Source organism: Geotrypetes seraphini, chromosome 2, assembly GCF_902459505.1.
Source record: "Geotrypetes seraphini chromosome 2, aGeoSer1.1, whole genome shotgun sequence".
Lineage (NCBI taxonomy): Eukaryota > Metazoa > Chordata > Amphibia > Gymnophiona > Dermophiidae > Geotrypetes > Geotrypetes seraphini.
In genome coordinates this window covers 453,111,906-453,135,619 of record NC_047085.1, presented here as the reverse complement: position 1 = coordinate 453,135,619, position 23,714 = coordinate 453,111,906, and the positions used below count along the sequence as shown (strand labels likewise).

Below are 23,714 nucleotides of genomic sequence, written 5' to 3'. Positions count from 1 at the left end.
GGTATGACTCTAAGCTACCTTTCTGGGCAGTCTAGATGAACCATTGCTGGTCTTTATCAACCACCTATTACTATGCTGTTATATTATGGGTCCCTAGCCACAAAAGGTGAAATATTCTAGTAAAAAAAAAGTCCTTTTAGGAATTGATAGATGTGACTAGTCTTGGTAGAGGAAGAAACTTTTTTTATTTTAAACTCAAAAAGACATTTATCCCAGGACAAGCAGGCAGCATATTCTCACATGTGGGTGACGTCATCCATGGAGCCCCAGTACGAACAGCTTTAAAAGTGCATCGCCACTTTAAGAACTCGAGAAAGTTCACAAACTGCCCACACCACGCATGCACGAGTACCTTCCTGCCTGACACCACTTGCAGCTCTTCAGTTCTTAGATTTCCATGGAACTAAGAAATTGTGTTTTTGAACACCGTTCAAATTTTTTGCATTTTAGCTTCCTGCTAACAAGTTATTTCTTCTTTTACATATTTTTCAGCTTTCTTAATTTTCTTAAAAAAAAAAAAAAAGCGGGGGAAACTTTTCCTCTCTTTTCTCCTCGTGGGCTTTGCCCAACGAGGCCTTTTTCTTTTTCCTCAGCCACTGAGTTTGATTTGGCTGAGGCGGTCTTCCCACCAATGTCCCGGCCATTAATGGATTTTAAAAAGTGCTGCAGGTGCCAAAGGCAAATTTCCATCACTGACCCCCACCGTGTAGAATAATAATAATAACTTTATTTTTGTATACCTCTATACCATAACAGTTCTAAGCAGTTCACAATAAAGAGACAGCTGACAACCAGTGAATACAAGTAACAAATAAGAACAGGAGAAGATTATGAATTAACAAATTTGTCAAAAAGGTAGGTCTTTACTGATTTCCTAAAAGATTGATAGAAAGAAGCTTTTGAGATTATTTAGCTGAACCAAATGTTCATTTTACCAACTTGAAAGGAAAGCGTCCTGTTTAAGAATCTCTTATAGAAGCAAGATTTTAACGTAGGAAAAGCAAATAAGTGAGATCTTCGAGTACATTTAGTGGTGCAGGCCAGTTCAAAGTGAGAGGAAAGATTAGTTGGAGCCAAGCCAGTTAAAGTTTTAAAACAGATGCAAGCAAATTTGAAAATAATTCTTGCCTCCACTGGCAACCAATGCAATAGTTTATAATAAGGACCGACATGATCTGTTTTCTTTAAACCAAAAATGAGGCAGATGGCTGAGTTCTGAATAATGCTCAGTCTTTTGATGGTTCTCTTGTAAGATATATAGTAATCAAGGATACTTAATATCAAAGATTGAACCAATAGTCTAAAGGAGACTAAACCAAAGTATTTTTTGATGGTACGAAGCTTCCATAATACAAAGAAACTTTTTTTGACCAATAAGTCAACGTGTTCATCAGAAGTTAAATGACTGTCCAAAGTAACTCCAAGTATTTTAATAGAAGTATTTATAAGATAATCTTGGCCATTAAGTTGCAATAAGGTCTCTTTGATTTTGTCATCTGAATTGGCCAAAAATACTTTTTTCTTTTCAGAGTAAAGTTTTAATATAAAGTCAATTGTCCATTGTTCAACCTGGGTAAGTATAAATGAGATATGTTTCTTTATCTCTGCAGAAAATGAAGTGATGGGGATAATAATAGTGATATCATCCGTATAGATATAGAATTTCAAATTTAAGGTGGATAGCAGATTTCCCAAAGAAATTAGATCTTATTAAAAAGAGAGGGCAACAATGGCGAACTGGACCTGCAATGAGATGGTATACGCTTGGGCGTGTAACGTGCTCAGTGTTCTACCCTGCACACACGTTCCATTAAGAGCCAGAAACTTCAACAAGAAAAGCTGTTCGGCACTAGCATGGACACAGAAGACGTCGCAACCTTCAACATCGAAGACATCGACACCGGCGTTGGGAGACATCGCTCAGTCTGTTAAGCCAACTAAGAAGCCACCAGCTTCCCAACAGGTGGTGCAGGTCACCTTTGCATCGAGTCCCTTGATACCAACCAAGCAACGACCTCTCTTGCATCTTGCCTCTCATACATCAAGGTGTGCATCCACTTCAAGGTCACCCTCTCCAAGGCAAGGCGCGGCACTGATGGTACCAGCAGAAAGGCCAAAGATACCTGTGCTTTCTTTCCGTGAAAAGCTCGATGCACTTTTCCAAGTGAGTGATATGTTTAAACTCCTTACCCCGATATTAACCAGACTTAGTATAAGGCCACCAGGTCCTGTGATACCGACACTGGCTCTCTAGAGCGGCATCGACGTTCATGCCCAAGCGTGGACTATCGAGGCCCCACTCCAGTTCAAAACATTGTCATTGTTCCTCCTCATCTAAGCGATCCCAAGTCCAGTAAACATTCCTCTTCAGGAGCTTTGAAGAGAAAACATTGCTCTCCCTCACAGTCTTCCAAGTGTAAAAGAGTGTCATATCATCAGTCATCGGATCAACACCGGACTCGATGTCAGCATCAATTTTCCCGATGCACTCCTTCACCAAAGCCCTTTTATTACTCTGATTTAGTCTGATTCAGCCGAGGACTTACCTGAGCCTACAACGGAGGCTTATGGCACTACCTTGGAAATGTCTCCACCAAGTGCAAAATCTCCTACTAAAAGACTTTTTCACTAAATATATTAGGCAGTTGGGCAAAGAGCTACCAGTCAAGCTAGAAGCTGATTCTGCCTAGAGTGCTGAATTCTTGGAGGCTTTAGATTATGATGAGCCTCCTAAAGAACTTCTTAAACTGCCTTTACATGATATTTTCAAAGAGACTCTTCATAAAAATTGGGAAAAGCCCCTAACCATTACAGTGGCTCCCAGGAAATTGGACTCTTTATATAAAATAATTTCTTCTCCAGATTTGAATAAACCGCAGCTTCAGCGTCAGTCCCTAGTGGTAGAGTTGACTTTAAAAAAATCTGCTCCATCAGTGCCACCAGGGCACAATATGGACAAATTTGGATGTCACCTGTACCAAAATTCCATATTGGCGAATAGAGTTCTAAATTACGATTTCTATTTCTATATTTCCTGCTATGTAAAGCACCTTGTTAAGAAATTGACTTCTTTTGACAGATACATTCCTCCATAACATTTACAGGAATTTCATCATATCTCTCGCACCTTGCCCTAGCTAGAAGATATATGGCAAGATCTGCTTATGATGCATTTGAATTATCTTCCAGAGCTTCAGTATGTGAGTGGCCATGAGACGTGTCGCATGGTTAAAAGTCTCAGATATGACATCAATCTTCAGGACAGATTAGCGAACATTCCCTGCTTGGGAGATGAGCTGTTTGGTGACTTTTGAAAATGCCACATAAAAGCTTGCTGATCATGAGAAACATTGGGATGCTTTAGTTAAATCCAAGCCTAAGCCTTCAACTTCTAAATCTTTTAAGCCATCTTCTTCATATCAAAGGTGTTTTTCTTCAAAACCAGCTGCTCCTCCTAGACCACAGCAGAAAAAGCAAAAACAGCGCACTCAGAAACCTCAAGCAGCAGCTCCTCAAAAGCCTGCTCAGTCTTTTTGACAGACATCTAGAGAGCATAGCCGCTGTTCCTCTTCCTCAGCCTCTTCCTCAACCAATCTGAGTTCAGCTCCAACTGTATTATCCCCGTTAGGAACTGATAACCATAGAACTTTGGGTTCTAAAAGTCATTCAAGAGGGATACTCTCTTCACTTCATCAATATGAGTCCAGATCATCCTACAAGAGTCTTCTTTCAACCCTCAGCAGACGTTCCTTCTTCAGGAAATAGAATCCTTTCTTTTCAATGCTATAGAAGAAGTTCCACCTGCCCATACAAACCGGAGGTTTGACTTTCAGTATTTTCTCATCCCAAAGAAGACGAGAAGTATGCGTCCAGTCTTAGACCTCAGGGGCCTGAACAAGTTTCTAGTGAAGGAGAAGTTTTGCATGTTATCCCTGGCAACTTTATATCTCCTCTTAGATCGCAATAACTAGCTATGCTTTCTAGATCTCAAAGAGGCTTTTACTCACATTCCAGTGAATTACATTACATTACATTAGTGATTTCTATTCCGCCATTACCTTGCGGTTCAAGGCGGATTACATATGAATTGTCAGGACATTTAGAAATACATAAGGAGTGGTCTGGATATTTTCTAATTTGCTAAGCAATGGAGCGTATTGCAGGTGATGTTTGAGGTAGATCTAGTTGTGTTAGTTTGGTTTTATGTATTTTTTTTAATAGTAGGGTTTTTGTTTCTTTTTTGAAGGTTTATAGTCTGTGATTGAAATCAGTAGATTGGAGAGTTGGTGGGCCAGCTTTGCTGCTCGAGTGGCTAGGAGGTTGTCGTACAGCTTTTTTCGTTTCACGTTTTTGGTTGGAGGGTGCGTGGGTTCTTCTGTATCTTCTTGAGGTGGATTGATTTAGTCGGTTGTTCCAATAGTCTGGGCTGTGTCCGTTTATGGCTTTAAATAGTAGGCAGTAGAATTTGAAGAGTACTCTCGCTTGTATTGGGAGCCAGTGTGAGTTGTGGTATGCCTCTGTAATGTGGTCATATTTCTTCAGTGAGTAGATAAGTCTTAGGGCTGTGTTTTGTACTGTTTGTAGTTGCTTCATCATGGTTGGGCAAGGGAGATATACTATGTTGCAGTAGTCCATTAGACCTAGGACTATGGATTGTACCATAATAAAACTCTGTCATTACAAAAGGTTCCTTGAGAGAACCTTTTCCTTTCAGGCGGCCAAATTGAATATATGGCTTGACAAAATGGTGTTAGAAGCTTCTTCTTACCTTGACTTTATAAAACAGGTAAAAAAACACATCTATTTAATAGGCTAGAATCTTAAGGCTCCTTTTACTAAGCCGCGCTAATGGGGGTTAATGCGTGCGACTTTTCATCACGTGCTAACCCCTGCGCTGGCCAAAAACTACCGCCTGCTCAAGAGGAGGCGGTAGCGGGTAGCGCGTCCAGTGGTTTAGAGTGTGCTATTACACGCATTAAACCGCTAGCGCGGCTTAGTAAAATGAGCCCCTAATGTTGTTCATTCTTTTAACTTAACTTTTATCTTATTTTAAATTGTTTGTATTTCCTTATATAGTTAGCATTTTATTCTGCTGAATCTTCAGAAGATTTTAATCTGATGTATGCATTTGCATTGTATGTATTGCATTGTATGTACTGTGCTTAATTGTTGTGAACTGCCTAGAACTTTCGGGTGTGGCGGTATATAAAAATTAATTATTATTAATTATTATTATAAGTTGGAACTGTTTTTTTGTCGAAGAATTTTCGAACTTGTCTTAGGTTTCTCATGACTGCAAATTATTTTTTTATTGTTTTGTTGATTTGTGACTGCATGGTGTATCTTCTGTCTATCAGCACTCCCAGGAGTTTTAGAGTGGGTTGGATGGGATATGAGATTGAGTTTATTACTAGGTTTCTTACAGTTAGGGTTTTGCTATTTTCGAGGAAGATGAAGTTTGTTTTGTCAGGATTTAGTTTCAGTTTGTGTTCTTTCATCAATGTTGCTACTGTATCAAGTGTTTTGTGTATTGTGTCTGCCATGGAGGGTGCTGGTTGGTCAAAAGGAAGTAGAATGGTGCTGTCCGCATAGCTGTAGGAGGTAAGGCCTAGTTTGTCTAGACAAGAGCTGAGGGGAGCAATGTATAGGTTTAAGAGTGTGGGAGATGGTGGTGATCCTTGGGGTACGCCGCAGGGATTAGACCAAGGTTCTGATTTTTCTTTGTTTGTTTTAACTCTGTATGTTCTGGATTGCAGAAATCCTTTAAACCATGATAGTACCTTACCAGTGATTCCTATTGAGTCTAGTATTTGTAGGAGGATGTCATGGTCTATCAGGTCAAAAGCTATGGAGAGATTTACTGTATTTTTCGCTCCATAAGACGCACTTTTTTCCCCTAGAAAAGTGGGCGGAAATAAGGGTGCGTCTTATGAAACGAATATACAAAAAATCCTCACCCCAGCGGTACCTTTAAATGTTGGAGGTCGGTGGACAGCTGCCTTCTGCTTGTCGGGGCCCGCAGCACACAAATGTGCTAATGCCTGAGCCTGGACACTTCCCTAATTGGGCCAGTCACTGGTGCTTCGCAGGGCTTCTGGCTGCTGATTACCTGCACGTCGATTACCTGCTGCATGGCGGGCGCTACTTCTGAATGGCTGCTTCATTAGAACTGAGCAGTCATTCAGAAGTGGCGCCCGCCCATGCAGCAGTGCGCTTGTGCGCCACTGGCCCCAACGTGCCGGTAATCAGCAGGCAGCAGCCCTGTGAAGCACCAGCGACTGGCCCAATTAGGGAAGTGTCCAGGCCCAGGCATTAGCGCGCTTGTGCGCTGCGGGTCCCAACAAGCAACAGGCAGCCGTCCACCGACCTCCAACATTTAAAGGTACCACCGGGGGGGGTACTGGGACAGAATTTAACGGTGCTGGGGGGCTGGGATTTAATTTAACGGTGCTGAGGGGGTATGTAAAAATGATGATTGATTGGGGGGTGCTGGGTTGGAATTTAAAGGTGCTGGGGGGCTGGAATTGAATTTAAATGTGCTTGGGGGTATATAAAAGTGATGATTGATTAGGGGGGCTGGGATGGAATTTAAAGGTGCTGGGGGGGTATGTAAAAATGATTGATTGGGGGGGCTGGGATGGAATTTAAAGGTGTCGGGTATATATTAGTATACAATTTGGTTCAGAATGTTTTTTTTTCTTGTTTTCCTTCTCTAAATTTGGGTTGCGTCTTATGGTGAGGTGTGTCTTATGGAGCAAAAAATGCGGTAGTTGAATAATCAGCATTTTTTTGCCTGTGCTGAGGTGTTGTCTACCAGTGTCTATGAGTGATCCTAGCAAGGTCTCAGTGCTGTAGTTGGTTCTGAAGCCAGATTGTGTAGGGTGGAGTAAGTTGTGGTTTTCTAGGTATAAGGTTAAGACTTTAGCTATGAGGCCTTCCATTAGCTTGACATAAAGTGGTATTGAAGCTATGAGTCTATAGTTGGAAGGTTGATCTGTCGGCCCTTTGGGGTCCTTTAGGATTGGAGTGATGGCGATTTTGCTGAGGTCTTGAGTGGTCGTCTGTGAGTAAAGTTTGTATCCATTGCATTAGGAAGGTGCAAAATAGTGTACTGGAGGTTTTCAATAGATATGGTGGGCATTGGTTGAGGTCACAGGCTGCGTGGCTATATTTATTATAGAGTTTGTTTAGGTCTGACCATTGTATAGGTGGGAAGTGGGACCAGGTTCTGTCTGCTGCAACTGATTCTTTCTCAGTGAAGGCTGTTGTAGGTGTTCCATTGAAAGTGGACCTGATAGTTGCGATTTTGTTTTTGAAGAATGTCGCTAAGAGGGTGGCTGAGGGGGGAGGTCATTATTGGTTAGGTAGGGTTTGGTGTGAGTTCTTTTAGTAGTTGGAAGAACTTTTTTGTGTCTTGGGATTCTTCTCCTATTTGCTTTGTGTATTATGTCTTTCTTTTTTCTTTCAGTTTTTGTTTGTATTTTTGGTTTAGTTTTCTCCATGCTGTTTTTGTGGAATCTTGACTGTTTTTTCTCCATTTTCTTTCTAGTCTGCATTGTCTTTTGAGCAGGAGTAATTCGTTGTCGAACCATTTGTCTGATTTCTGGGGCTAGCTCATCTAGGGTTGTTGAACTAGATGGCTCCATTGTGAGATGAAGTCTTTTTGGGGTTATTGTATTCGATTATGGTTTTAGTCCAGAATATGGTAGGGTCGATATATTTACATGAGTTGTAGGTTATTTTTTTGTGCGATTGGTTTGTTTTTGTTTTTAGTCCATTTGATATTGAAGGAGTAAGTATAATGATCTGACCAGAGGGAACGGTGCCAGTTTCATTTGATGTGTGAATCTCTGGTTGTATGGGCTGTTGGGACATGTAGGCTGCAATGTCGAGTTAGTGACCTTTTTCATATGTGGCTTTAGGGTCTAGTATCTTGTATGTTAAGGCTTCGAGGTATGATAGTAAGATTTCTACTTGTTTGGAGGTTTGGTTTTTGAGGTGGAGGTTAAGGTCTCCTAGGATTAAGTTGTAAGTTGTTGATAATGAGTTTCAGTATATAAACTCTTCAAATTTTGGTTTTGCTGTGTTCATTTCCTGGTGTTATGTAGCAGAGCATGCAGGCTAGGGTTCCTTTGAGTGATGTGCTTAAGAGTTGACAGGCTAGTAGATCCATATATAGGGTAGTTATTTGTCTTATGTTTTTAGGTCTATGGTGTTTCTGGCAATGATGGCAATTCTTCCTCTTATTTTCTCTGCAGACCACTATTATTTTGTATCCCTTTGGGCAGACTTCTGTTATTCTGGGGTCTGTCTCTGAAGTTAGCCAGGTTTCTGTGAGGAAAAGGCAGTATAGGTTTTCTCCTTCTATCCAGTTTTTTGTGTGTTCTGTCTTAGGGCCTATGGCCCTGATGTTTATGTTCAAATGATTTTTATTATTTCAACCAGAACGTACAAATAGAAGTTGCATACAAATCCAAAAAATAACAGTGCAAGTTCACCCCTTCCCCCATCCCTCCCTTCCCTCCCCACCCCAAAAGTCCAATGCCACTACTATGGCTGAGAGTGTAAGATAGTCCTAACAATTTAAGAGTCTACTGCGAGCATATGGTGTGAGGTCCTGCCAGAAGCATTCCCAGGTCTGACAGAATCTGCGGCCTGGTCCACGATCTAAATCTCCCACTAGTCTCCGTTCCAGCGTCGCATGAACAATCATCAACGCTCTCCATTGAGCGTAGGAAGGGGGATCTCGGGACAGCCAGTTAGTAAGAATTGCTTTCTTCCCCATCAAAAGCACTCTAGTGACAAAAGCTGACATTCCTTTGGGTTTGGGCGTGGCTATATTATAAAGTCCAAATAAAACTGTCGGTTGTGGGAGCCAACGCCTCCGCCAGAGCCGCGTAATATAGTGCCCTAATTGTCGCCAGAACTGTTGAATTTTGGGACAATTCCAAAGCATATGCCCCAATGATGCGTGAGCATGTGCACATTTCGGGCAAGAATGAATTGTAGTAATCCCCATCCGGGCTGCTCGTTCCAGCGGGATATAGAGTCTCAAAACAATTTTTAGCTGCATTTCCCAGTGGACAATATTAGGAGACACCTTCAGAATATTTTTCAGCGTCGTCTGTATCTGTTGGGCAGTGCAAGTCCTCAGCCCATGTTGCCGCTAAGATGTCCAAATTGGGGCCAGAGTGCCCATCCCGGATCCCCACTATGTGAAATCGAAGCGGAATCCGCTGTTGTGCAGAAAGGCTAAAGAGTTCTGAAAGAGCCTCCCTGTTATCTTCCTCAAGATGGTGTGCCGGAAGAGACTGAACGTAATGTCATATTTGGTAATATGCAAAAAAATCATTAGGTGGTAAAGTAAATGTCCGACGTAAGTCAGCAAAAGTCGCCAGTTTCCCCTCCTCGGAGAATAAGTGGAATAGGTATTGAAGTCCCTGCACACCCCACCTCTGGAAGGCAGTATTTTGTAGTCCAGGATGAAAGGCTCCATTGCCTTGGATGGGTAAGTATAATGAAACCTCAGAAGGCAATCTAGCAAGTTTGCAAACCCACTTCCATGCTCGTCGAGCCGGTGCAAATATCGGGTACTGGGCCACCAAAGGACGAAGCCGCGGGTCCGCCACATGCAAGAAATAACTCACATGAAACGGAGCCAGCAATGACAACTCCAATGACGTCGCAGTAAAGTCAGACGTCCCCCTAAACCAATCATTAATGTGTCTCATCTGACAGGCAATAGCATACCAATGTACATTTAATAAGCCATAACCCCCTCTTTCCCTAGGTAAGCACATTCTAAGAAATTGCATGCGGGGTTGCTTGCCTCCCCAAAGAAAACGTTGTAATCCTTTAATTAACCGGGCTTTATGAGAAAAGGATAAAAGCAAGGGCAGGACCTGAAATCGGTATAACCATTTGGGAAAGAGCACCATATTATAAAGAGCCACCCATCCCGCTACTGTGAGCGGGAAAGTGGACCAGTTTTGTAAGTCACGTAAAGTGTCATGGAGTAGTGGGGAAATGTTACAGTCATAAAGAGTCTTGAGGTCTCGGGGGATCCAAACCCCCAAGTATCGAATCGAGTGCACAGCCCATGTGAAAGGGAAATGGCCCCTCCATGTCTGCTGCAGTGTTACTGGACTGGCTAAAGCAACAGATTTCTGATAATTTAAGGTAAAGCCCGAATAAAATCTAAATTCGTTAAGGGATTGTATAAGGTGTCGGATAGAGTGAGAAGGGTTAGTAAGCATAAACAAGATGTCATCTGCAAAAGCTAACACCTTTAATGTTTGATCCCCGAAGTCCACCCCCACTATATCAGGATCCAGAGATATAGTGCGCAGAAAGGGCTCCAAGTACAATAAAAACAACAGGGGGGACAAAGGACATCCCTGCCGTGTGCCTCTTTCAATTAATATGGGGTCAGTGATAGTGTCATTAACAAGCAGTCTTGCCCGCGGTGTCGAGTATAACGTGTGTAACGCTGTGGCGAACCAGCCCGAAATTCCCATATAGTGCAGTATTTCAAATAAAAATGTCCAGTTGACTTGGTCAAAGGCTTGCGCTGCATCCAAGCTGAGTAATAGCATCGGGGTGTCATGAGATTGTGTATGGGCCAATGACAAGAGTGCCTTTCGAACGTTATGGACCGCCTGCCTGCCCTTTACAAAGCCCACCTGTGTAGGCGCGATGATATTTGGGAGTAGAGTGGCTAATCTATCAGCTAATATTTTAGATAAAATTTTTATGTCCACATTTAATAAAGATATGGGTCGATAGGACTCGGGAGCAGTGCTGTCTTTACCTGGCTTCAAAATCAAAGTAATCAACGCCTCATTCGCCTCTGTGGGAAAATGTTCATCCCGCCTAACCTGCGAATAGTAGTCCCTAAGGAAGGGACTCAGCTGCTCCGCTAAAAGTTTATAAAATTCAGCTGTAAAGCCATCCGGCCCCGGAGCCGAGAAATTTATTTGCTGTTTAATAGCATGTGACAATTCTTTAGGTGTGATGGCTGCATTGAGAAATTCAGCATCAGGGTCAGAGAGCGGCATTAGGCCGGAATCTGCCAAATAATCCCTAATAAGTGGAGCATCTCCCGAGTCCTGGCGACCATAGATCTTCTGGAAATGAGCCTTAAAAATCTGCGCAATGTGTGCTGTGGAGTGCTGTAGATGTCCCCTATCATCCTTCATTCCCATTACATAACGATGACCTCGAGCCTGTGTTGTTAATCGAGCTAATAATTTCCCCGCACGATTACCATAGCGATGGTAGCGGAATTTTTGATACAGAAGCATTTTAACCGTGCGTTCATGGATATAAGAATTAAGAGTAGCCTCCACAGAGATCAGACGTTCCCTAGATGCTCGTGTAGGATATTGTGTATATTGGTGTTTAGCAGTTGCCAATTCCTTTTCTAACCTAAGGATGCCCCGAGATAATCGGCGATTCCGCGCTATAACATATGCTATACAATCACCTCTAAGTTTCAAGTTTATTTAAATTTGATAATTCGCTTATTACAATCTAAGCGAGTAACATTAAAAGAAAGCACTACCTTAGCTGTGCTCCAGAACAGCGCCGGGTTATTACAGTGTTGACCATTAAAGTTCAGAAAGTCTTCCCATTTAATTATTAAATAAGTTTTAAAATGATCATCTGAATATAAGTAACTAGGGAATCGCCAACGTACGGGTCCCCGAATGCCAAAGCCCACGTTCACGTCAAGCCAGATCAACGCGTGGTCTGAAATGACTGTAGGACCTATTACCGCCGCGTCCACATTTAAGAACGCCCTACTTGTGGTAAGAATATAATCTATTCTAGATTGGGTGTTATGCGCCCTGGAGCGGTGAGTATAATCCCGTTCTGTGGTGTGTAAGAGCCTCTAGGGGTCAACCAGATCCAGTGTGGCACAGAGGTAAGGTATGCCTCTAGTTTGGGACGAGCTCACGCTTTGTCCCGGCCCAGTACGGTCACAGGTCGGGTCTAGAACTTGGTTAAAATCCCCGGCTATATAGACCGGATCAGTAAAAGCAATGCTGTGATGCCTTCAAAAAAGGCGTGATCGTATGTATTAGGTGCGTAAATATTCAAAAGGTAGAAAGAGTATGTTCCTACCATCATCTGTAACAATACATATCTGCCCTGTGTATCAGTGGCTACCACTTTCGCTGTGTAAGGTAAGGACTTACGGATCAATATCACTACCCCCGCTCGCTTTTGTGGAGATGAGGCTGCATACACTGCATCCACCCAGGACCTCCTCAACTTCTGATGCTCTATGTCTGTCAACCTGGTTTCCTGTAGGCAGGCTATATCTACTTTATTCCGTTTTAGTTGTGTTAAAATTTTGGTTCTTTTAATAGGGGAGGTGATACCAGATACATTCCAGGAGGCTACCCTTAGAGTATTAGCCATGCGGTATTAGAAGGGCTATGATCAGCAAAAAATAGAAAGCATGAATAAAGAAGCCACCCCAGGTTCCCAGCCATACCCGAGGTAGCCATAAGGCACTCAGGGCCTGCCCAAGTGCCTTCAATACAGTGGGTGAGTTACCGGACAAGAAGCTCACCATAGCTTCAAAACCTACACTCTCTTGCAGCCGTAAATTTTATATATATATATATATATATATATATATATATATATATATAGCCATATGATAGCAAAGGACTCCCCCCCATTCGACCCCCTCCCCCCTCTCCCCCCTTTCCCATCCTATCCCCCTGGCGCATGGTTTTGAGGTCACAACTAGGGGTCTGTCCTAGGGCGGTCCCAGAGGTGTGAAAGATCACAAAACAATGCCACTCCAGGCCCCGAGTCCCCAATAGTGCAAGAATAACAGTTATACCTTAGAAGCCCAGTACCAAGAAAACAGCAAAAAATAACTTGTCCACAACATACTTTCCCTTGAACAATCATAACTTAACAAATGCCAGATCGCCAGCTCGAGTCATGGTTACTGGCAAAAGTGGACCTTAAATGTAGCCCTGAGCCACCACAGTTGAGGGCCAATGCTTCCCATAAACCCAGAACCAGAGTTCCACAAGCAGCCCGAGGGTGGTACACACTCAGGTCCTGCTGTTAATCAGGTCAGATCAGACTGGGTAAGCACATGGGTGTTCAAATAGAGAGCCGCTTCCACCGCTGTATCAAAAACATGCCATTGTCCCAGATGGTGGATACGCAATAGAGCCGGGTACAGGAACAGGAACTGTACTTTTTTTTCAGCCAAGGAGGCACATATCGGGTAAAATTGCTTCCTGCGCTCCGTTAGGGCCGCAGAGTAATCCTGGAAGATGCGGACCTCCGACTCTTCAAATTGTAAGGTCTCCCGGAGTTGTTTATATCTGCGTAGAATTTCCACCTTATGGTTATAATTTAAGAGTTTAGCTATAACCATTCTAGGCCGGGCCTCTCGGGCCTGTTCCCTGCCCAGACGGTGAGCCCGTTCAAGACGGATAGGTCCCAATCCCTCGGGTAAGGAAAAGGTTTTGGTAAGCCATACCTCCAGGGTTTTTAGCAGCTTTGGACCCGCCACCGCCTCAGGAATTCCCAAAAAGCGTAAGTTGGATCTGCGGGAACGATTTTCCAGGTCTTCCAGTCTCTCCGCTTGCTTTTGGGTCAGGGCCTGCAGTTCCTGTAATGTAGTGGCCTGGGTGTTCTGTGTGTCCTCCATGCTGGATACTCTAGTCTCCAATGCTGTTGTTCTTTTAGTCGTTTCTGAGAGCATATTTTCTACTTTTAAAATCTGCTCTGATAGCTTGTCGATGCTGGGCTGCATAGCCGCTGTCACAGCCTGGGTGAGGGCCGTCAGCGCCTCCGGCGCAATATGTTGGATCGCTGGGGTGAGGGTGCCCGATGCCATTTTTTCCCCTCCGCGGGCGCTCCCGATCCTTTTTGTGCAGGCGGGTTGACATCGGGGGCGCGGAAGAGGACAGAAATCTGTCCATGCAGCGAGTTTGTGGCTGATTTCCGGCGATCCCCCGACGGCTGTAACCGGGCAATTTGGGACTCGGGGCCCGGGAGCTCTGGCAGCGCATGTCTGCCGCGGCTCAACGCATCACGTGATCCCTGGCCCTGATGTTTAAGTATGCACATGTGAGAATGGTGTAGTCTGTTGGAGTGCTATGTTATTTTTGGGTAGATTAGTGATCTTTGGTGGAGTTGAGTTTTGGTCTTTTAGGGGTTTGTTGGTCGTCTTCTTACTGTTTGTGTGGTGGGGTGGTAAGTGTAGGCCTGGTAGTTTACGCCTCTGTCTATTGTGATTTGTCTGGTTGAGTGCAGAATTCTGTTAGTGTTTGATATAGTTGGTATTGGGGAGATGTTGTTTGCTGTCGCCTTCCAGTTAGCTAGGAGCAGGGTAATCAGCAGGATAGCCTTTATGTGTTTTTGTGGTGTAGCTATCATTGTGGGGACAAGTGTCTGGTAGTGTAGTAGTAGGAGAGTTGCTTATTGAGAGTTGCTGGTCTCCTCGGGTGCTAAGGAGGGATCGGGTGGCCTGTGTCATTGTTGATGGGTAGTGTTGGGTGGATGTGGGTTGTGGCTTAGAGGACTGTAGGTTGGATAAGGTTGCAGCTTAGAGGACTGTAGGTTGGTTGAGGTGGTTTTGAAAGGGGTGGAGGTTTGGGTCGCTTCGCAAAGATGCTCGCTAAGTGCGCTGTTAGCGGCTGTGCCTTTTAAGTGGTTCAATGGTTGTAGCATCAGGGAGGGGCGGAGTGTGCTCCTATGCCCAAAGAAGTTCTCCCGACTGCTTAGGGAGCTCATCTGGACTGTCTTCGCACTCGAGGTCACTGGTCTGCCCAGGACCAGCTTTGCCATATCAATCTGTTGACACTCTGAGAGATCTACAATGTTCTCAAAGCTTTTCAGTACATTGTCGCCAACCACGTCCTTCTTATTCGAACGAACAATCAGGTCACAATGTATTACATAAACAAGCAAGGCAGCACGGGCTATCTCCATCTTTGTCAGGAGGTCCAAAAGATTTGGACTTGGGTGATTGCTCACAAAATATTTCTGAAAGCAATATACATTCAAGGGGAACAGAATTCTCTTGCAAACTCAGCAGGTTTCTTCAGCCACACGAGTGGACACTCAACTCTGCAGTTCTGCATCACATCTTCTCTCAATGGGGGACTCCTCAGATAGACTTGTTTGTGTCTCCCCACAACCACAAGCTGCCCCAGTTTTGCTCCAGGCAGTACTCTGCTCAGCGTCTGGAAGCAGATGCTTTTCTACACAAGTTTCTCTATGCATTTCCTCCAATCCCTCTCATCCTCAATATGCTTGTCAAACTCAAATGGAAGGAACAGGTGTCAAACCATGATTCTCATAGCTCCTCGATGGCCCAGACAACACTGGTTTTCCCTTCTACTTCAACTCAATATCAAGGAACCAATCCTTCTTCAGATTTTTCCATCTCTTCTGCATTTCAGTCTTCAGTCGTTGTACCTGACAGCTTGGTACCTCTCAGACTGACATCAGCTGACCTTCATCTTTCCCAGCCTGTCAAACTTATCTTAGAAGCATCACGAAAACAGTCTATGCAACAGTGTTATCAATAGAAATGGGAACTGTTTTCCACAAGGTGTTCTCTTCATCATCATGATGCTAAATACACTTCTTATCTTCAGCATTGGATTACTGTCTACATTTATCCAATTCAGGCCTATAGACCAGTTGATAGAAAACCTCTCACTGCTCATCATCTCATGTCCAGATTCATGAAAGGACTTTTCAGTGTCAAACCACCTCTCAAACCACATCCAGTGGTTTGGGATCTTAATGCGGTTCTTGCTAGATTAAAGAAGCCTCCTTTCAAACCAGTGTCTTCAGCTAATCTAAAATACCTCACTTTGAAAGTGTTGTTTTTTTCTCATCTCCCTTACTTCTGCTCAAAGAGTAAGTGAACTTCAACTGCTGGTGGTGAACCCACCCTTCACAATGTTCCATCATGACAAAGTTGTGCCCATACAAAGTTCCTTCTTAAAGTCGTCATTGAATTTCATCTCAATCAATCTGTTGTACTTGTACTTCCAGTGTTTTTCCCTAAGCCTCATTCTCATCCTGAAGAGACGGCTCTTCACATTCTGGACTGCAAAAGAGCATTGGCTTACTACTTGCAGCCACATAGAACTTGTCCTCAACTTTTCATCTCCTTTGGTCCTAACAAGTTGGGACATCCTGTATCCAAGAGAACGATTTCTACATGGTTGGTGGCCTGTATTGCCTTCTATTATGCTGAGGCTGGGCTCTAACTGGAGAGTTGAGTCACAGCCCACAAAGTCTGAGCTACGGCAGCTTCAGTTACTTTCTTACACTGCACTCATTGATGAAACCTGTAAAGCTGCTACTTGGTCCTCAGTTCATATATTCACATCTCACTACTGTCTGGAATCTTATTCCAGATGGGATGGTCACTTCGGCCAAGCAGTATTGCAAAATTTATTTTCCTAATGGCCAAATCACTCTCTCCATCCCATTCTAGTAAGCTAGGGAGTTCCCACATATAAGAATATGCCGCCTTCTTGTCCTAGGATAAAGCACAGTTACTTCATAACAGGTGTTATCCAGGGACATCAGGCAGATATTCTCACAACCCGCCCACCTCCCCCGGTTGGCTTCTTAGCTTGCTTACAGAACTGAGGAGCTGTGGGCAATTCACAAACTTTTTTTTGAATTCTTAAAGTGGCGATGCACTTTTAAAGCTGTCCATACTGGGGCTCCCTGGATGACGCCGCCTACATATGAGAATATCTGCCTGCTGTCCCTGGATAACACCTGTTACGGTAAGTAACTGTGATTTCCCCCCTAATTCTGTATATAGCACTCAAAATTGCATGCACTAGTTTGTGCATGCAATTTAATTGCTTGAGCCAATTGGTGCTAATTGGCAACAATTGAAATCTATGCCCGCTTCTTTATGCTCTCTATTCTCTCATATTCAAAACACCTAATCTCACTCTCCTCTTCCACGTACACCGACCAGGTTTACCCACTCCCTGGCACCATACCCTCAACTGACCAAAATAAAAAATAAAAATTAAAAAATTAAAAATCAAACCCAATTCATCCTACCGAATCATATTACCTACCAACGCCTGGAAAAGATTTGATATGTAATGTAATATAACTGCTTTCATCCAATGTTACTAAGACTATACTCATTCTGTTACTATGTCTTACCCTAAATGTCATGTACCCTCCTGGAAATGTCCAGCTTCTTCTTATGTAATCCGCTTTGAACCGCAAGGTACAAGCGGAATAGAAATCACTAATGTAATGTAATGTAATTCTTTTAAGATGTGCACATACATTTTTCTGCTTGGATCTGAAAAGGGGACACGGCCACAAAAGAGGCATTGGGTGACTGAGGGTGATTTCTAGGATTTACACATAGTGTTATAGAATTTGGGGGATCTGTACCTAATTTAGGCATAGGGATTTACAGCAGGGTTCAGTTCGTATAAATTCTTCGGCTTGAATCCCTGCACTAAGCAAAATTCTATAAACAGTGCCCAACTTGCTCTGCTAATTTAAAATGATTGAAAATAGAATAACTAACATATTTTAGGAGCTGACCAAAGAAAAATTAGTAATGCAAATGAGTTTGGAGTCAGAGGTCTGAAAGGATTTTTCCCCATTTATGTCTTGGTGGGGAAGGGGGGGAATATGCAGAGGGTTCTATCATCTTAGATTAGTTTCATCTAATTTTTTAGTGGGTTTGATATGTTAGCTACATCATTAAGATTGGGTTTACGTATTACTTTTTTATTTTTTTTTACTGGAGCTGGTAAGGTGAAGTATTTGCCAGATGCAGACTAATAACCTGATCATTTTAATATAGATACTTTTTTCATTTTGCATTTTAGGAAGTAGAGCAGACCAGAAGTGCCGTAGATGAAGATAGGAAGATGTATCTTCAAGCTGCTATAGTCCGTATTATGAAAGCACGTAAACTACTGCGGCACAATGCTCTAATTCAAGAGGTAAGAAAGAATTTCCATTATAATAGTAAATGGATTCACCCAGTGTATATTTATGGACAGGCAAACATTTGTAGGTGTATTGTACAAGTTGGTGAACCTTGCAATGCTTTTGTAATGGTACTTTGAGTGACCTAAGAATGTAATTGGTTAGAATAAATTACTTCCATTGTCTTGTATCATATAGGATATAGTTATGGTGCTTTGACATGGGGAAGAACAAGAAGATAAGTGTAAATAGGTTCCCTTATCCTGCTTTCTGGTCCAGAGAAGTGGGTAATGCCATCTATCCAGAAGACAGAGGCAGAGAAAACTGACTTTCAGTGATGTCAGCAGAAGCATAAGGAATGGTGCAAACCTGGAACTAGCCAGTATTTTCTGCCTCCAGCAGATGGTTGCAGCTTGGACTAGTGTAGTTGTACTCTTTCAAGTAGCCTTCCCAATTTTTCTGCCTTCCCTTATGATGGTGATAACCAAGACAATCACTACTCTGGTGGAGGAGGCCTAGCTCTAAAAGACTCTAGGACAAGAAAACAGAGGATTTTTTTTCTGAAGCCTACACTGAGTGTATAAGCAGCCATATGCAAAGATTTTATGACCCATGCTTCTCTCTGGTGGACCCAGTAGTTACTGTAATTCCCAAATGAGGCACATCTGGATTCAAGGGTGGTATTCCCGGCTGATATATGATATAGTCCAGATTGGGTCTAGAGCCATGGTTTCTATAATTGTGATGTGGAGGTGGTTGTAGCCCTGCAAATTAGTTTGCTGACTTGACTTCCAAGGCATGTCTTGATAAGCTCCTGTGTGGGGAGGGCTTTAAGTAGTTGGAGAAAGACTTAGGGCAGACAAGAACTCAGAGGCTGCATAAGAATCAGGCAAGGCTCATTGGGTCAATTTAGTCAAAAGTAGTAAGGGTGCATCTGGTCCAGTAGGCAGTCTTCCTCCTCCTGTTACTCATTGAGCAGGTTTAAGAAGTCAGCCTTTTTGGGACTCTTGTAACTCATATGATGGTAAGGGGTCTTGTGGAATAAAAAGGACCCAGTAGGTTACAGTGAACCCATCTAAGGGTACAAATAGGAGGACACCTCAGTCTTTTCTTCTTGAAGATCAGTGGGTGCTCAAGATGATTCAGCAGGGTTATATATTAGAATATGCATAACCTATTTCTAACATCTTAATGGAAGCAGTTGATAAAAAGTGTACAGCTCTGCCGTTTGGACCTGGGGACTCCTCTCTCTTTATTTTTCTGCCTGTAGGACCTGGGAATTCCTGTTAACTCTGAAACATAGCTGCTCCTTTCTTCTGCCAGGTTGGGACCTGGGGAGTTCCACTAGCATTTTAAATGCTGCTGTTCCTCTTCTCTTTCAGCTAGTGGATCTGGAAACTCATGCTGACTCTCAGGGGTAGTGACAACATATACATCTGTCAGAACAGTTATTGTTAATGTGATATGACTAAGAGTAAAACTGGATCAAATAGTAGCAGAATAAGAGACTGGAAATAAGGGAGGTAGAAGGAGAAGAGGCATGGAATATAGGATGGGAAGAGTGATAAGGCTTGGAGCAGCGTGAGGGGATGGGATTGGAGACTGAAATGAATAAGGTTTAGAGTATGAAGGCATCTAAGGGGAATGAGAAAGTAAGCTAAAATCATTGAAATGTGGCCAGATCTGTACCTGCCACTCTGTATAGGTTATACTCTTCCTTCATGATTATGTACTGACATTACAAAAAGGCCAGTCACACAATCATGGAAGAATGGTTTTGTAATTTTGGTTGCAGCATAGTCACATTCATTGTCAATACTTGATTAAAGCAGCAATCCAACAATATTGCCACTGGGACTCAAATTGTATAGCATGTTACATACCTGAAATAGGTTGTTATGCATGATATAAAATGACCCATTACAAGTATAATCCACTAAAAGTTGAAAACCGAATATCCCCCAAAATTTTTAGAGCATAATGAAGGTTATTCAGCTATTTAAGAAGAAGGAATGGCCAGTATTCTAATCAATTTGGCTGCATTCACACTATGTTGTAGCAACTTTTGCTTAGCTATTGTTCTCTGAGGACAAACATGTGGTTGATGTCATCCATGAAACCTGATATGGACACATACTAAGTGTACTGTCACTTTAAAATTTTAGTCAAAACCCGTGTTCTCAGCATGCCAAACATTTTTTTCATCCACTTTGTGGTCATTCTTTCTTTTTATTGAGTTCCTTTACATCTACTGTCTTTGATTTATTTTTTTTACATCTTTTTTTGTTTTGGGCCTTCAGGCCACCTCAAGCCTTTTTTCCACCCAAGAGCATCGAGCCTTTTCAGATTGCTTTTTACTTGAGCTCCCCAGGCCATTGAGCCCTTTGACTTTGTGTCAGCCATTTTTCCCTCCATGGCCAAAATGGTACCAAGCAGCTTCAAGAAATGCTCTCAGTATAGTAGGACCAGGCTTAGAAGTGCATAATTGGTATGTCCAATGCCTGGGTACTAAATATTGGGACATTGACTGTGTTCTCTGGGCCCTTATGTAAAACAGGACATTCAAAGCCCGCAAACTTAAAATTAAAATAAAATCTTGGTACCATGTCATCTTCAACATCAAGCATTCCTGGAAAATTGGAACCCAATGCTTCTGCAACACTGGCATCAACATCTGAACCAGCATTGACACTGTATTATGAGCATTGTACATCAGGGTAAAAGCAGCGTCAAGACTCTATTTCATCATCAGTACCTCAAGCATCGGGGAAACTAGCATGTAAGAAAGCTAGGAAGCGTAAACATTCTTCCCCTTCTAGGGTATACCACTCTCTCCTCCCAAGCATTGACTTCTTCGATGCATGCTAAGTATCAACGCAGATGTCAGTTCTCCATCCATCCAGCTGAGGTCTCCCATGCCTCACCAACTGGTACAACAAACTACTTCTATGCCACTGTCTCTTTCAACACCAACATGACTCACTAGGAAGTAGAGAATGACACAAGGAAAAAATTTGTCCCCGTCTCCGCCCCATCCCTGCAAGCTTATTCCCTTTCCCTGCCCCATCTCCATGAGCACGGACCCCGCCCCATCCCGTCAAACCGTCTGATCCCATCCACACAAGCCTCGAATAGTTATGATTTTATATTGAGCTTATTTTATTAAAGTATAAAAAGAAACAATATTCTGTACAATTGTCATTTTATAAACACAAATACAGAGCAAGAATCAACAAAACTGTCTCCCCTCCCTTCCCCTTCACAAATATCCCCTCCACTATCGAGAAAACTGAATAAGCCAAATTATTGCAGAATGCTACATAGAAAAGTCAGGCTAACAGGATACCGCAGTCACACATGATAGGAATAGTGTTAGGGGAGTGCAACTAGGGCAAATGGTCAGAGAGAGCCCTAAGCCAGCTGAAAGCTAAACAAATACGGCCTGGGCTTTGTGGTCTCCAGTTACGTCTAACACCAGCTCTAGCAGGATATATATTTCAAATCTGATATATTCTAATCACAAAATAGAAAATAAAATTATTTTTTTCTACCTTTTATTGTCATCTCATTTTATTCTTCAAATCATGTTGGTCTCAGGTATTGGTCTCTGTTTTCTTTTGTCTTAACTCACCTGCCAGGATCTCCTGACCATTTGACATTTCTTCTTTCTCCATGCTCACCATCCATCTTCTATCTCTGTGTATGTATTGTTCCCCATGTTCAGCATCTCCTTTCTCTGTCTCCTATACGTTCCTTTCTAGTATTTCCCCTATGCCTATCTCCCCGCCTTTATCATCTCACCATTCTATGACCCCCCTCCCCCTACATACAGTATCACTCCTCTATATCCCTGTGCCCCCACCCCCTGTCCAGCATCTTCCTTCTACGTTCTTATTCTCCCCCTGTGTCTATATACCCTATGTCTAGCAGTACCTCTCTGTGTCCATATACCTTCCCATGTCTAGCATTACCCCTCTGTGTTCATAGAAACATAGAAAGATGACGGCAGATAAGGGCCATAGCCCATCAAGTCTGCCCACACTATTTACCCACCCTCTTAGTCTACTGACCCCCTAAAGGAATAATTGTAATTATACTGTCACTCTACTGACCCGATCATTCAGTCCTAGTGACCCTATCCCTTGGCATGACCTCGTAGGGATCCCACATAGGTATCCCATTTGTTCTTGAAGTCTGAGATGCTGCGTGCCTCGACCACCTGCACTGGAAGCTCGTTCCAATTGCTCAATCACTCTCTCCGTGAAGAAGTATTTCCTGGTGTCTCCACGAATACTTCCCTCCCCTGAGCTTGAGCGGATGTCCTCTTGTGGTCGAGGGTCCCCTGAGAAGAAAGATATCATCTTCCACCTCTACCCGTCCCGTGATGTACTTAAATGTCTCAATCATGTCTCCCCTCTCCCTACGCTCCTCGAGAGTGTAGAGCTGACAATTTGCTCAGTCCTTTCTTCGTACGGGAGACCCTTTAGCCCCGAGACCATCCTGGTGGCCATCCGCTTAACCGATTCAACTCTGAGCACATCCTTATGGTAATGTGGCCTCCAGAATTGAACACAGTATTCCAGATGCGGTCTCACCATGGCTCTGTACAGTGGCATCATGACTTCAGGTTTCCTGTTGACGAAGCTTCTCTTGATACAACCTATCATTTGCCGTGCTTTAGATGAAGCCTTCTCCACTTGAGTGGCTGCTTTCATGTCAGCACTGATGATTACTCCTAAGTCTCGTTCTGCCGTAGTCCTGGCTAAAGTTTCTCCATTCAGGGTGTAAGTTCTGCAAGGATTTCCGTTGCCAAGATGCATGACCTTACATTTCTTGGCGTTGAAGCCCAGCTGCCAGATCAAGGACCAACTTTCTAAAGTACGCAGGTCTTGCTCCATAGCATCCTGAAGATTATAGCCGTTTACTACATTGCATAGTTTGGCGTCATCAGCGAATAAGTTACCTTGCCTTGGAGCCCTTGAGTCAGATCCCTAATGAATATGTTGAAGAGGAGTGGGCCCAGGACCGAACCCTGTGGCACTCCGCTGGTCACCTCCGACATTTTAGAAAGGGTACCGTTGACCACCACCCTCTGAAGTCTGCCACTAAGCCAATCTTTAACCCATGCAGTTAGAGTCTCTCCTAATCCCATAGATTTCATCTTGTTCAGCAGCCTGCGGTGTGGGACGCTGTCAAAACGCTTTGCTGAAGTCCAGGTACAACGATGTCCAAGGACTCTCCTGAGTCTAGTCTTCTTGTTACCCAGTCAAAGAAGCTTATTAGATTGGACTGGCATGACCTACCCTTGGAGAATCCATGTTGGCTGGGATCCCGGAGAGTTCCCTCGTTCAGGATCGTATCTAAGTTATACTTAATTAGTGTTTCCATGAGTTTGCACACTATTGAGGTGAGGCTTACCGGTCTATAGTTCGCAGCCTCAGCCTTGCAACCCTTTTTATGTAGAGGAACGACGTTGGCTGTTTTTCCAGTCCAACGGAACATTTCCCCGTACTTAGTGAGAGATTGAAGAGCACCGCCAACGGTTTCTGCCAGGACATCTCTCAATTCTCTGAGCACTCTTGGGTGTAAATTGTCCGGTCCCATGCCTTGTTTACCTTTAGCCTTGCCAGTTCATTGTAGACGTCCCCAGGAGTGAACTCAAAATTCTGAAAACGGGTCATCCACGTCTTGTATTATCATCAACTGTGGTCTGTGTCCCGGTGCTTCGC

General features: G+C 43.3%; 1 protein-coding gene across 2 annotated transcripts in view; it reads left to right on the top strand.

Moving 5' to 3' along the window:
• CUL2 (cullin 2) overlaps positions 1 to 23,714 on the top strand; it is a 275,413-nt gene that overhangs the window by 242,658 nt on the left and 9,041 nt on the right. For both annotated transcript variants that reach the window (XM_033931518.1, XM_033931517.1), the window contains exon 21: positions 17,883 to 17,999. In XM_033931518.1, coding sequence (XP_033787409.1) covers positions 17,883 to 17,999 — 117 coding nt within the window. The remainder of the gene's footprint in view (positions 1 to 17,882; positions 18,000 to 23,714) is intronic.